This window comes from Vigna angularis, chromosome 2, assembly GCF_016808095.1.
Source record: "Vigna angularis cultivar LongXiaoDou No.4 chromosome 2, ASM1680809v1, whole genome shotgun sequence".
Classification (NCBI taxonomy): Eukaryota; Viridiplantae; Streptophyta; class Magnoliopsida; order Fabales; family Fabaceae; genus Vigna; species Vigna angularis.
In genome coordinates this window covers 7955393-7970644 of record NC_068971.1, presented here as the reverse complement: position 1 = coordinate 7970644, position 15252 = coordinate 7955393, and the positions used below count along the sequence as shown (strand labels likewise).

The 15252-nt window shown below is 34.0% G+C and overlaps 1 protein-coding gene across 8 annotated transcripts; it reads right to left on the bottom strand.

Annotated features, from left to right (window-relative positions):
- Nucleotides 1-10296: 10296 nt before the first annotated feature.
- LOC108344256 (uncharacterized) lies at nt 10297-15002 on the bottom strand. Of its 8 annotated transcripts, none has more exons than XM_052873793.1 (6): nt 14192-15002; nt 13774-13881; nt 13281-13316; nt 13091-13162; nt 11178-11336; nt 10297-10697 (listed from the first exon to the last, which is right to left on the bottom strand). In XM_052873793.1, exons 1-5 carry the CDS (start codon nt 14332-14334, stop codon nt 11219-11221), a joined length of 477 nt encoding a protein of 158 aa, XP_052729753.1. In that variant the 5' UTR covers nt 14335-15002; the 3' UTR covers nt 10297-10697; nt 11178-11218. The 8 variants fall into 8 exon arrangements, with proteins under 8 accessions (XP_052729753.1, XP_052729757.1, XP_052729751.1 ...); XM_052873791.1 differs by lacking the exons at nt 10297-10697; nt 11178-11336 and adding an exon at nt 11722-12009 and having other exon boundaries at nt 14192-14438; nt 14652-14992; XM_052873792.1 differs by lacking the exons at nt 10297-10697; nt 11178-11336 and adding an exon at nt 11722-12009 and having other exon boundaries at nt 14192-14423; nt 14652-14992.
- Nucleotides 15003-15252: the final 250 nt, after the last annotated feature.

The following is a 15252-nucleotide window of genomic DNA, read 5'->3' as shown; positions in this document are numbered from 1 at the left end:
CACTCCACAGGATGGGCCTTGCTCACGCAGACATGATGCGTCAGGTCTACGCCTCCTCTCACCCAGGTTTCATGACTTCTGAGGAGTATGCTGCAAGAGTAGCTTGGCCTGGGGACCAGACCTCTACTGATGGGGGAGTTGGAACATCTTCTGGAGCTCAAGCAATGGAAGAGGATCAATCTGAAGAGGAAGATGAGGAGGAGCAATCTGAAGAGGAAGAGGAGGAGGAGCAATCTGAAGAGGAAGAAGAAGTGGAGGACACTGAGAGTGATTCTTGAGGAGACAGATGAGACAATGAGACGGGCAACTTTCATCTCTTTCATAAACAATTACTACTTTCATGCTTTAAATTCCGTAGTTAATTTAATTTCAGCACTCGTACTTTTGAACTTGGTTGAATGAACATGTTGATGAAAATGTTTCGAACTTGACTTGATTAGAAATCGCTTATGTTTGCTTTTACTCTGTGAGACTTTGAGAAATTAGGCTCGAGTTGGGTAGTTTCTTTTCACTGTGGTTACGCTCGACTGAATGAATTTCATGCGCTGTTCTTCTTGTGATTAATATGCATGGCATTGTGTTTGAAAACAAATTTGGAACCCTAAGTAACCTAGTGAGATTTTGTGCTCCAGAATTATTGTTGAATGATATCACTTTAGAAGCATAATTGAGTTTTGCCTGATTTTCTCTGAAGTGGATCATTTACTTGTTCAATACACATGATCAAGGTTGTCTTGTTCTCCCTTTGTTATCTTAAGTTCTTGAACCCAAAGCCTATTGTAACCTTTTGTAGCCCATCCATGAACCTTAAAAAGCAATCCGAAAACAATTTGTTATCCCTCTACCTTAAGCTAAGATGAGCATTCAAGTGGGGTACAGGAAAATGGTTCAAGTTTGGGGTATTCGAGGTGACATGAGAAAAATGACTTCAAAAAAAAAAAAAAATTAATAAAAAAAAAAAAAATAAAGTAAAAGAAGTACAAAAAGGGAAAAAGAAGTAAGATTTGCTTACAATTGGTGGAAGTACGCGAGACTTTGTTATCTTGTGCTAAAATGAATGCTCTCTTAGCATTAGTTTTGCCTAGAAAAACCAAAGCTCCTTCTTAACCTAATCCTTGTAAAGCCTTGAATGTTCTTGTACCTCAATTTTATAGGTAAGTGTGTTCATTGTAAGGGAAATGAAAGGCAAAGTTCAATTGTGTGATATTGTGATGTTTGAGTGAGAGACACACCTCCCCATACACCTATGAGAGTGAGTGAAACAGTTTCTTTTCAGAGGAAGGGTTCCATGTTAGTTAAGAAAATACTTTTGTCATGTGTGTTAGTCCCTCATAGAACATAGCAGTTTTCTTATGTAATTTTGTGAGTACCATCAGTGAAAGCTTCACTTCTTGTGACAAAAATCAAGTCAACATGATGAGCAAGCATGATGGAATTTTATTCTTGTTTAGTGATGAAGCATTAGAGTTGTTTGTTTGTTCAAACCAGTTCATTTGTTTGTTTTTCTGCTTGAGGACAAGCAAGATTTCAAGTTTGGGGTTGTGATAACGGTAATTTTTACCATTATCTTTGAACCAATTCTTGTACCAAATCTACCCTTTTTAAGCTTGAAACATGTTTAATCCTCCCTTTTCATCTAAGTTTGCGAATAAGTCTAGCTTAAGCGTTACATACAAGTTTTCATCATTAATTCCTCAAATTTGTAGGCGAATTGCAAGCTGTTAGAGAAGTACTGTATTTACCAAGAATGGGAGCAAGAAAAGGATTCAAAAGCAGGATCTGATGGAGCAGGAAAGGAAGTTCACGCCAAAAAGCCCAAGAAGAAGGAAGCAGGATACATTTTCTGCGCGAGCTCCGCGCCTGGGCGCGGCCAAAAGGGCGCTTGGGCGCGACCATCTGCGCGAGCTCCGCGCCTGGGCGCGAGAAAGAGAGCGCCCGGGCGCGACCTTCTGCGAGAGCTTCGCGCCTGGGCGCGACTGAGGAGGGGCGCCCGGGCGCGAACTCTGCTGACCTGGAACCCTAGATCTATTTAAAGCATTCTGTAACTGAGGGTGGATATTCTTGGCGGCTAAAGCTTGGAACACCATTTTCGGACCTAAGGGAGCTGGTTTTGGGCAGTGGAAACTCTCCATCCTTCCTCCTTGGATCCCCATTCTTCCATTTTTCTCCATTGTAAGCTCAAGTTCTCCATGACTATGGAGAACTAATTTCATTTTGTTGGGGAATGATGTAGTTATGAAACTTTCATGTAAATGCACTTGAGTTTAATGAATTTAAGCTTCCTTCAATTGATTGTGAGTGTTTAATTTCCTTCTCTTAAAGCTTGTTGTGACTTGATCAACCATAACATGATTCTAAGATTTGCTAGATATTGGAAAGTATTGTGTGGATCTTGAACTGGAATTAACACCTAAAGGAGATTGTATCTAGGAATGGAGCTTGATGCTTTAGTTGTCTTAAACCTTTAATCGTAATGCAGATGAACTTTCTAGGTTACCAAGGAATTGGGACTGAAAGAAGTGAGTCTAGGCTTTTTCTACCAAGGAATTGGGTCTAAGTATAATTGGAAGGTTGACAAACGCAATTAATTGATGAAGTAGTGATGTGCATTTGCATGATAGCGTAGTAATTACAATCATTCTCCAACATCTCATCCATATTGTTTCATTATCCATTAACCATTTTCCAATCCTTTAGCCTCTAAGACGTTCATTTTATCACATATATTGAATTGAAATTTTATTACACTTGAATCATACCAAAATGATGTATTCTTAGTCTAAGTTAGTTAACTCATTATACGGTTTTAAAGTATTACACGAGTCTCTTGGGAAACGATATCCGGTCTTACCGGTTTTATTACTTTGAACGATTTGGTACACTTGCCAAAGAGTTAACACATTAAAAATAAATACATATGTTCTCTCAGTTTTATTATATATGTTTTATACACTTGACTCAATTATTGATTTATTTTAGTTTTCTATACAGAATTTATTCAAAAGACCTAGTTCTAAAAGATTCATTGATTTACTCACTTCACTCAATCGCGTTTTCTTCAAAACAACATGCTTGGACCTTATCTCATAATAAACATAGGCTACTAATTTCAAAACAAAATATATTCTCCACTTTTCCATACCAATAAATTAATAGTAATAATTTCTCAGCTTGATCATTTTAGATCTGATTTCAAACATAAGCACCTATTCTCAAGCAGAAATAACCAACTGAAACACAAATCCCTTCAATCTCTACATCTATTACTTTTCAATATACACACACAATCACTAGTAGAAAGGGGAAACTAACGCGTCATATACGCTTCGGTTATGCAAAATCCGAAGCGTAAAAGACTATATGCTTCGGTTACAGCTTGACCCGAGGTCGAATGGTAATACTGTCTCGGTTAGAAGCAGACTCGAGACCTATACATCTGTCCCGAGGATACAACTTTTTTGAAAAAACATTATTGCCTCGGGTCACCCCGACAACCGCTGCCTATACACTTACTACCTATAATCTGAACCTTTTCATTTTCACACTCGAACAACTTCTTATTTCTCGGTGCTCTCCCTTCCCCTCTGTGCTCTCCCATTCTTCCCATTGTCGTGCACAGTCCAGACGACCACCGCTGCCTCCAGACGACCGCCGCTGCCTCCAGACACTGCTGCCTCCAGACGCCGCTGCCTCCAGACGACCGCCGCTGCAGATCCGCGCTGCTGCCGCTCCAGAACCGCCGCTGCTGCCGCTCTAGATCTGCCGCTGCTGCCTCAGCCATTCTTCCCCTCCTCGAGTGATTGGAAACCCTAAGGGAGCTTCTTGGTTCTTCTACTTCTCGTCAAATCTACTCTTGTTCTTCTGCTTCTTCTTCATATCTGGTTTTGGATTTTCAGTTTTGGAATTTTCTGGTTTTGGATTTTCTGGTTTTGGGATTTTCTTGTTGCTGAAGAACAATGTCACTTGCACCACTCAACCGTCAGAGCCACTTCTCGGGTTGAAGGTTTACACATGATCAATCAACGACAATGGGAATTCTCTATGACATGAAAATTGATTTTTGCATCTGAAGAGCACGGTTCCATTGTGTACTAAAATCTGAGAAAAAAAAAATATACTGCCTCGGTTCTTAGATAACCGAGGCATAATTCTGTACTGTTTTATCTCGACATCTGACCGAGGCATAAAACATGTCATTTTTACCTCGTCCTTGTATGCATCGGTTCTACAACCGATGCCTGTAACAAAAACTAACCGGTGTCTTTCTTTATTATTGTACTAGTGAATCTTTGTCTAGAAAAACCTTCTCATGCAAGCCTTGAGGAATTAATCAACTTGCCTCAAGAAGCGAAGCAGAACTTGTTCTGCAAAAGCTCTCTGGTGTTGCTTCTCAAAAAGTTTTGCCAACTCCTTCTTTGATATCTTTATCTTCACTTTCCCATTGCCATCAGGAGAAACTCTCAGTCTTTTTTTAAACTACCATTGTAAAATGAGATTAACCACATGGTTCGAATGTTGTCAATATATGTCTTGCATAATAATAATTGGTATACCTTAGCTCTTTTTATCTGATAAGCATTATTATTCAATACCTTAGCTCTTTTATCTGATAAGCCTTATTATTCAATCCCGTGATTGATGTTGAGCTGCAAAAAACATAACCAAGTTTATGATTCATTCATACTCTAAAACATATGGAAGAATGTAAAAAAAACAAAATTTAGAATGTTGAACAAGAAAACCAAGGAAGCCATGACAGAAGATATTACAAAAGGAACAAGGTTTTCTTTTCTCTCTGTCTCCATTACCAAATCTGTATCCTTTTCACCATCACATTATACTCAAATCAAAGTCAAAATTACTAACACAAGAAAGGGAGGACGAAAACCCTATGTTGCATCGCATGACGATTACTCTGATTGGTACCGAATCCGGTGACACGTCTCGCTAGATCCTCCATAGGGAACTATATTTGGGAAGAATGAAGAAGGAGAAGCAAAACCTCTCCCACCAAATGAAAAAAATTGAATGAAGAAGGGAGGGAACTCATAGCGGTGCCGGTGAGGTCAGAAGCAACTATTATCGTCAATGAAGGAGATATGGATGACGGCAGCTTCAACCATTTGATGAAGGTGAAGAAGAAAAAGTTGAGAGTAAAGCTGGCCGCACCAGAACCGTAGCCATCATGCTCGCTCGGGGAAGACAAAACGAAGATTATGAGTGCAAGAAAATGAAAAAATATTTTTACCTTACTGGCAGTTCTCTTATTAAATCGTTGGAATTTATTTTATTAAAAAAAATTCCAATTTATCTGCGGTTTTAACAAAAACCTTCAGGAATTTAGAGAAGTTTTTCGAACCCCGATAGTAAACCCCTTCTAAAATACTTTAATTTTGTAGTGTGTAAGAAAATATTAAAAAGAATAGAAAGTTTTTAAATTTAAGATAAATAATAATTCTCTAATTTAATTAAAAGGGTAATTTATGTAATACACATAAATTTTAAAGTTCAAAATGTTTATCCAAGTACGATAAATTAAATACATATGGTTTATATATATATATATATATATATATATATATATATATATATATATATATATATATATATATATATATATATATATATTGAGATATCAAGTAGTATATATTATTTATGGAACAGTACAACAATGTACCAACGTCATAATGTTTTCTTGAACCTTTTTATGTGTTACAATTGATATATTTATTTGTAGATGAATTTAACCAACACTTTTAATAATTCAAACACAGCATTGCACTTGTTTAATCAAAATCTTATGATCTTGGAAAATTTTAGAATATTACGTGTGTGTATATATATATATATATATATATATATATATATATATATATATATATATATATATATATATATATTATTCACTCACTTTTTTAGAGTTATACAACACTTTTTTTAATATATTACAATTCACATATTGATTTAAACATGAATTTCAGTAAAAAAAATATTACAATAGTTTAAGAAATGTGTTGTAGTAAAAAAAACATAAATAAATGTAAGTGGAAGTATAAAAGAAGTATCGATGGCATAGAAGTGCAGGGTTATTATTTCTCTTTATAAAAGCATGAATAATTAAAATGAAGAACATCAGTTCCATTTATAGCATTTGCGGACACTTGTGTCGGTTGATTCATACCTACATGGTCCATCTTTGTGTATATACCAATGGCAGTCTGTACATATCTTGTTATCCCTACTTTGCTTATATGCATCAAAATACAACAAAGGACCATTTCCCCATTGAACCGAACAAAAGAACAGTGTATTCTGAAGAAAGTTAGTTCCAAAACTAAATTTGTAGCTTTGGCCAATAGAGAGAACGTGTAATCCAAGATCATCATCTTTTGATTTGCAGTGAACATTTATAGTTTCACTTCCCTCCAAACTATTCGTAATTTCTACACTAGCTGGGTCTACCGTTGCCCATGCCAATGTCAGCATGCACGACAACACAACGATTTTCACTAACATAGACATTGTAAATTCTCACGTTCATTTTCTATTCTTCAATCTGTTATATATATATACACATACTGCAAAACAATGGCCTAATGTAGACGGACAAAAATGTCTTTTCATTTGACCTGAGTTATTAGAAATCATTTATCCCAAAATTTTAATTATAGGAAACATTTATTCCAAAATTCTCTCACCATTAATATTTATATTCTATTACTTGTTGTGCTAAATTAATTAATTCAATTCATATAATTGACATACATGAGTGACGGTCAATTCATATAGCTAATTAATTAATTATATTTTATTCCACTTCCAAATTATTGTTAATTTAATGGAGGAAATCCTTGCAAACATATGACAAAACTTTTAATGTAGCACAACAATTAAGAGAGTAATAAAATATAAATAACTAATGGTAAGAGAATTATAAAAAATATTTGGAATAAATGTTTTCTTATAATTAGAATTATTTTTATCAATAAAATTTAAATTAATTAATTAACCCAAAACTAAATGAGTAGAAAATATCAATAATTAATTTTGAAAAAAAAATCTTATACTATGTTTCCTTACAAATAAAATTACTTTTATCAATAAATTTAAATGAATTAATTAATTAATTAACACAAAAATAAAAAAAAAGTAATAAAACAACACTAATTAATGGTTTAAAAATATTAAACTTATAAAAGAATTTTTTTTGGAATAAATGTTTTTCAATAATTAAAATTTAATTATACTCACATATAAATCAATGTATAGCATATTCTTTCCCTTGCGTTTTAGGTTTTGTTTCCATGGGGTCTGTGATGATTTATGGTGTTTGGCGACACTTATAAAAGGGAAGAGGAGATCTTGGAGCTGGTTTAGAACACTGATTTTTGAGTGCATGCGAGGTATATTGGGTGTGGATAAAAGGTGTAAAAGTAAGAAACTATTATAGAACACTTCTGATGTTAATTTTTTCAATTGATAATTGTTTAAAAGTTATGAATCACGGTGTAGTGTATTAAGAAAAGATGGATATGAATAGCTTGATATCTGAATTATTAAGATTCGCGCTATTGAGAAGAATGTGTAGTAATTTGTCTATCACTACATTTTACATGTTAGGAAAATGTGAGGATCGATGTAGAATTGGGATCGAGATGTAGGTTCAAGAACTAATATACTTGTTAGGAAAATGGTTCCACCGCTGACGCGTAATCGAAAAGAGTAACAGGAAAAGAAAACGAGATTGGAAAATGGCAGACTTCACCTACAATGGAGGAGTGGGGAAGAAGCGTATCCCAATTGTGGTTAGGGTGGGGAACAATGTGCACAAGGGGCAGAGGGAGTTCGCAGAAAGAGTTAGGGTAGAGAATCTGAATATTGGGGAAGAAGGAGTTTTCGCGAAATGAGGGTAGGGAAAAATCTCACTTTCTGATTTCATATACACCATCCACTTATCAACGGTCGTTTGCCTTCGGTAATGACTCGTGTCCATTACAGATAGCCATAAGCTTCGGTAAAGTCCTACTCCACAAGCCCTCGACAAAATCCTTCAATAAACCAAATTTACCGACGGCCAAAAGGCCTTCAGTAATAGTCCGCCGGTAATAAATGTTTTTCCTATAGTTTTGTAAGTTTGATTTAACAAAGTCGAAATTATGTTGTATGGAAATAATTATTTAAAATGCTAAAGACTTGTATCAATATGTAATCACATATATGAGATGATATGTGAATTATTTTTTGAATTGTGAATTAAGGATTAAAAATTATGTTGTAACAAATATTCTTACTTATTGATGGTCTAAGTCACATAGATTAACATGTTACATTCTCGTATTTCATGCATAATATACATCTTTCAAAAGGCATAAGTAGTACCGCCAAAATAGGTTAAAACCCGTGAGTCAACCTGGCTCACCACGGGTTTAAGCCAGGTTGGGTTGGAAAAAAATGCAAAAGTTTTGATGCGAGGCAATTTTGACCCGGCTCACTAAGAACTCAGCTCACAAGGGTTGAACCCGTGGTGGGTCGGGTTGACTCACCAACCCACCTATTTTTTTTAATTAAATCAAAGTAATTAAATTAATTATTCAAATCCTACATTTTTTATTGAAATCAAATTAATTAAATTAATTATTCAAAACAACCTTTACTTAGCAATAGAGCATTTCGTGTTGCTGTCTTTCCAAAAGTTCCTCTCTACAAATAAAACCCTAAGATTATAGATTGAATAATATTATAGATGGAGATAAAGAAGAAAATGCTTCAAGAGAGCATAATACTATAATATTATAGATTGAATAATTCAGGAATATATCATTTGTTTTATCTTGTTTTTAGACCTATCTCCAAGCAACACAGTTTTATCTTGTGCTATATATTTTTGTTAACAACTATATGTAGTTTCTTGGTCAAAGTTGTGTATGTCTCATTAAAATAAATTGGTAAAATTTTATGCTTGATAGCTTAGAATATATATAACAATATATTTCTTTTGTTTCGTTTTCTTTTATATCAAATGGCCCAATTATTACTGTTTCAATTTGATCGATCAAAGTAACATGTTATAAGAATGTCAGAAGAAGAGGGTGAAAAAAGAGTTAATTAAGTGCAACCCGTTTAACCCACCAACCCGTGGTGGGTCAGGTCGGGTTCGAATTTTTTTGGCTCCTTAATAAATGAGTCAGGTTGGGTCGACTCACTAAGTGGTCAACCTGAGGTGGGTCGAGTCGGGTCGAGCCGGTTTACCCGTTTTGACAGCTCTAGGCATAAGTTGATATTCTACTTGTTGAATTTCCTTGATGTATAGAACCATGTATGTATTTGTTGAAGGTTTGATTTTGAATGAAAGTGAATTATTATTAGTTATTCACTAAAATATATTTTTCTAAGTATAATTTGTAAGATAATTTTTTTTTTAATATCTTACCTTCCATTAGTTTACGTGGTTTGATTATATTAAATATAAGGTTAAATATGTTTTTAATCCTCCATCTTTCATATTTTGGTAGAGGGAAATTATAATTTTTCGTCCTCCAAAACTAAAGGCGTTGAAAATAAGTTGAGCTATGCGACGTCACTTCTCATTTTTCTCAAACGCGTCAATCCTCTCTCCATTTCCTCATTTTCCTCTTCACGTGGGAGGTTATCTCCTCATGAATCCTCAACATCTTGCCTCAAAATCTCTCAGGATGAATCGATGCCTATGCTCTAATGGAGATTTACGACATCAGAATCCTCAGCTTCATCAACAACTCCTTCTCGAGTCCATTCCTGAAGTTGGGCTCAATCAATTTCCTCCTTTTTAACGTGGACACGCAGGAGTGTGACGCATGAATGCAAATTTCTAAAGGGTATTGTGTCAAACAGATGGCATGCGTTCTGGAAAGAGCAGTTTCTTGTTGCAGGATACTTTTTAATTTTCAGAGGATTTCTGTAGGGATTTTAATCATTTCTGCTATAAACCTTTTATATCCTGCTCCACAACGATTTTGCATTTTGGGAAAGTAGAAGCTGTGTGTTTGGAATTAGATGTGTTAAAACAATATATAAGCAGTGCTCCTCAATGACGGCAACTTCCTAGTACAAACTTCAAGATAATTCTTAGTCGCTCTTTCTAGCAAACTCTATTAAGTGCTTCTATTTACCCTCTTACTCCTGAATAACTATTGTGTTTTGTTGTAGATGTTCATGTTGGCCTTGGAAGAATTCTTACATTGTTAGTAGTCATTATTCCCAATAGGACTGTATCTTAATGATTATCATTATATATCTTTTTGTTCAAACATATTGATGTGCTACTTGATTCTCTGGTCTTCTGTATTTTTCTTACATCAATATTTATTTCATGTAGAGCTTCTGTATTCGAAAAAGCCTCAAAATCAGTTTGGGATTTAATTGTAGACAATAACGGTCTGGGAAAGGAGAGATAAGTGAAATTGTTGAGTGAGTGTTTTGTCGACTGAGTGGCTAGGAGCCTTCATTCTTTCCACTTCCTAATGGTGAGCCGCAATCTGAAAAGGAGGTTGGCAACAGAAAAGAAAAAGGCAAGGGAAAGCAAAAGGAAAATGAAAGCACAAATACAAATACTCCATCAAAGAAAAGGAGCTTTAGTGAAATCAATTTGGAAGGAACAGATGAAACTTCAACCAGGTTCTCTAATCCTGCGGCAGTATTGGAAGGTTCTGGCAAATCACCTGTATCAATTTCGAAGACTTGAGTTGCAAATTCGATGATGCTTTTGTAACTACAGTGATCAAATCTGGTAAATATATTATATTGACACTTTATAGAACTTCACTACAGTGTTCTATTTTTGTTTAATAATATTTCTGTGCTTTAATAATTGGTATTTGGTATCTTGCAGAAACATTTTGATGATAACCAACCTCTAGGTTATAATTTCGAAGGCTCTGCTTCAACTAAGTTCAACAATGCTTTTAATAACTCAGATATGGAACAGTTGGATTTTCATCCATTCAGTTTAAATCAAGATATGAATCACAACCAAGTTGGTCACAACTCTGATTTGATTGGTCAAGTGGATTTATATCAGGACCTCGGGCATAACACAGAAATTAAACACTCAGAATCAAATCAATTTAGCATAGAAGGTTTTGATTGTAGCCAATTCTTTGGAGCTGAGGATACTGTGCATCATGGACAAAACATTATACCTAACATTCTTCCAAATATCTGCCCTCCACCATCTGCTTTCTTAGCTCCAAAATGTGCCCTGTGGGACTGTTTCGGACCCGCTCAAGGGGTAGAATGGTGCAGGAACTACTATAGCAGTTGTCATGAGTTGTTGGCAAATAATGAAGGTCTTAGCATCACTACAAGAAAAATCACAGTTATATACGATTAAAATCCGTATATAACCTTCAAAATCCGTATATAAAATGATGTTACATACAGATTATATACGGACAAAAATCTGTATATAAAAAGAGCGTAGGTAAATTACATATGGATATATCCGTATATAATTACATACGGATTTTTCCGTATATAATTACATATGGAAAAATCCGTATATAAAATCCGTATATAATTATATACGGAAAAATCCGTATATAATTATGATTTTATAAAAAAAATAAAATAGATTATTCTATTGCAGTCAATAGTTAGAAGTTTTATATAGCTAACAATGATAAAAGTCAAACAGAATTCCCAAATGTTCAAATAACAAGAACTGATTATTTTTTATAAATAAAATTCAAAAAAATAAATACAACTCTTATTCTTTAACAATCTCTTAAACAATTACATTAATAAATCTCTTACAATGTGTTACCTATTCAACACCCATAATTTTAATATATATTCATAATAAACAAATTTAATAATCTAAGCTGGCACTATGTCAAAGCCATTTACAATGATAAAAGGTTTTTCAAACCACTAAGATTAATCAACATTAATAAAGCTTCCAACACACTATCTTCAAACTGAACTTTAGGGACTGTACCACAGATGCTAAAGTAGCATTTGGTCTCTCCAAACCTGTCCATTTAAGACAGAAAACTATATAATAATAGCTTTAGCCACCATAAAGATCCATGAACAACAAAACCATTGAATATACAATAATAGCTTTAGCCACCAAAAACTGAGGGAGTATTTTGGCAGTATGTTTATTCTAGGTTAATTAATTTTCTATTTGTGCCAGTTTAATTACTATAATTAAATACTTATTCCAAAAGTAACTAGAATAGAGACAGTAACGATTCTTATCCCACAAAATAAAATTGGCTTTACTTCAAACATGAATAAACTACTTCCTCCACCCCATAAAAGTGGTATTTTCCAAATCACTCGTAAATAAAAATATAATAAATATTCTAACATCTTATTTTTAATATTTTAAGATCGAAAAATAGTTTTAGATTCGAAAAACATATTCTAAATACCTATCCAAAACAAAAGAAAGAAATTTTCAGAAGATAATTTTAGATTTAAAATTACTTTCCAAAATACTTGTTTCAAAATTTTGTCTTTTATATTTTCAGAACACAAAAACTGAAATATAAAAAAAATTATTAAACAAGTATTTTGAAAGATATTTCAGATCAAAAAATACTTTTCAGAACATCCTGTTTTGAATTTTTTTTTTCTAATTCTAAAATGAATTTTCAAATCCTAAATTTATTTTCAAATAAAAAAAATCCAATAGGAAAAATACCGCAAAGCAAGATGCGATTCCTGTTTGTCTTAGCTCAAAAGACTACAATCCGATTGTGGAAGGGTTGGTTGAACCGAGAAATAGAGATTAAGAAAATCAATGGAGGCTGGTTCTAATGTATCCAAAGCTATATAAAAAAGAATGTTTTGCATAAAATTTATTTTTAGGAAGAGACAAAAAAATTGAATGTGGGTGTGGAATCTCGTTCCACTTATAGTGTTCTAGATTCAACAAGCAAATATGCAATAAAATAGGCTTTTGTTATACATGTGCAACACAAGTGATTATACCAGAAAATGAACTTCACGAAATAAGTGACTCATAATAGACAAGTTAACAGAATAACTGAAAGGTGAAAACTAAAAACTTCAATATAAATTCTACAAGATAAAAGGGACTTACTTGTGAAGAAAGAGAAATATAGCACAAAGTATAAATGTGCCAGCAACAAGAATCCAACCAATGAGAATCAAGCTGCAGTCATTAAAAGAACATGATTTAATGGCTGGTGATTAGATGGGACAAACTATTGAGAATTACAAAGTCAAAAAATAAAAAATAAATAGAAAAATGCTCAACTAGTTTAACTTACAAGTATACAAGACCTTGCAGACCAATATTGATAATACTGCAGAAAGTTGTGACCACAAAAACAATCACATGAGACGACAAAAAATCTTTATCATAGAGACAGAAACAAGTATTAAAACAGGATAAAAGAAACATATAGAATCCAACAAATGCAAGAAAGAGCATAACAGCAGCAAGAATAACCAAAGCCAGTCTCCTACAGTACATACTATATAATTGTCAAAAAATAAGACTTTTTAAAACCTTAAATCAAATCAAGATATCCAAGTGTTTATGGTTACACTTTCTTTACCAAAACTATGCTCTGATCTGGCAGACAAGAGTTTTTCAAGAGGCTAAAAGTCAACCCAGGATGCCAGTGTACGAGGTCTAATGCAAGCTTCAGTTCTAAATAACAAATCAGATATATGATTCTAAAGACAATGATAACTCTTATGCAAATAAGCTCACTGACAAAAGAAGCAATTATGCATACAATAAATTAAAGGAATCACCTCATTATGGTCATGGAGTAGAAAAGGGGTGTTTGCCATAGATGAGAATCCAATAGCTGGTAATCCAAGGTCACGGAAATAGCGTGAATCTGTAGCTGCAGGAAAGACCTATGGCCAATGGTCAATCATGTGGTATGCAGATGAGAATTTGAACAAAAATGATCACCCATAACATCACAAAGACAACAACATGGCACTATATAACCATCCTTTTAAAAGGCAGTTTATTCCAAAAACAATATCTATCCATGTCATAACCATCATCAAAATAGAAATCACACCAAACTCCCAAGCAAGTTAAACTAATATATAATCAAACATTGAAAAGCCCAATCCCCTTCCCCGAGTTCCTTGCAAAAATCACCACGGGGTTAGATTAATTTCTATAAACAAGCATTAATGGTAGACAAGAAAAAACCTCGGCCAAAGATATATCCTCGGATGAGTTCCTGCATCTGCAAACGCACTGACACCAACAACCTTGGTTGTCAAATACAGTGTCCTTGGAAGAAGTTGAGCCATGGACACCTTCAGTGTCTTCTTCCTTAACCTTGCCCTCATGAATGCCTCTAAACTTATTATCACCACCTTTTTCTTCCTCCTTCTTGATTTTATCCCAAAATTTCCTTCATTCCCACTTCTCTTCCTTCCTGTCCTCAAAAAACCTAATTTTTTTATTCTCAGAAACCCAAATTTTCTTATCCTCACAGAGACGCAGATGATATTCTGGAACCCTAATCGAGTTCCACCGATCGTGCAGGAAGAGTTGACGATGGTGATTTAAGAAAATCGATCGTTCAACTCTTTAAGATAAATATCATCATTTTTATACAAATATTTGAACATAGAAAATTAGAAGAAAAAGGAAAAGGGTTTACCGAGATGCTTTTAGAGGTTTTGAGAGCGGTTGAAAATGAAAACGAGAGAAGCTTATGTTGTGTGTCCCTGCGAAAAAGGAAAGTAAGAGGATGAAGATGGTGAAACTTGCTCTCATTGTTTCAGTGTTTATAACTTTATGTGAGAGTTATATGCAAGAAGAACGAAGAATGAAAGGAAGAGGAGAGCTGGAATGAAGGTTGCAGAGAAATGTGAAATAGAATTAAGGCTCGAGAGGAGAGGTCGAGAAAGAAGAGAGGTGGAATGAAAGTTGCAGGGAATAAAGGTGGAATTAGGGTTCGAGAGATGAGAGGTCGAGGGTTCTGTGCTTAGTAAATTCAATTTCTTTTTAAAAAATGATTTTTCAGTTCCGTATGTAACATCTGTGTGTAATTTTTTTTTAAAATTCGTATATAAATTCTGTATATAATACTTACATTACATACCAATTATAATCCATATATAATTATCCGTATGTAATTGTGACCAGGGGGCATTGGTGTTATCCAATCATAGACTTTGATGTATTGTAAGTTTGTTGATTGTATAATAACTACCATAAAAATTAAAGGGTATTGAAACCTCTGTCACATATCTTAATTT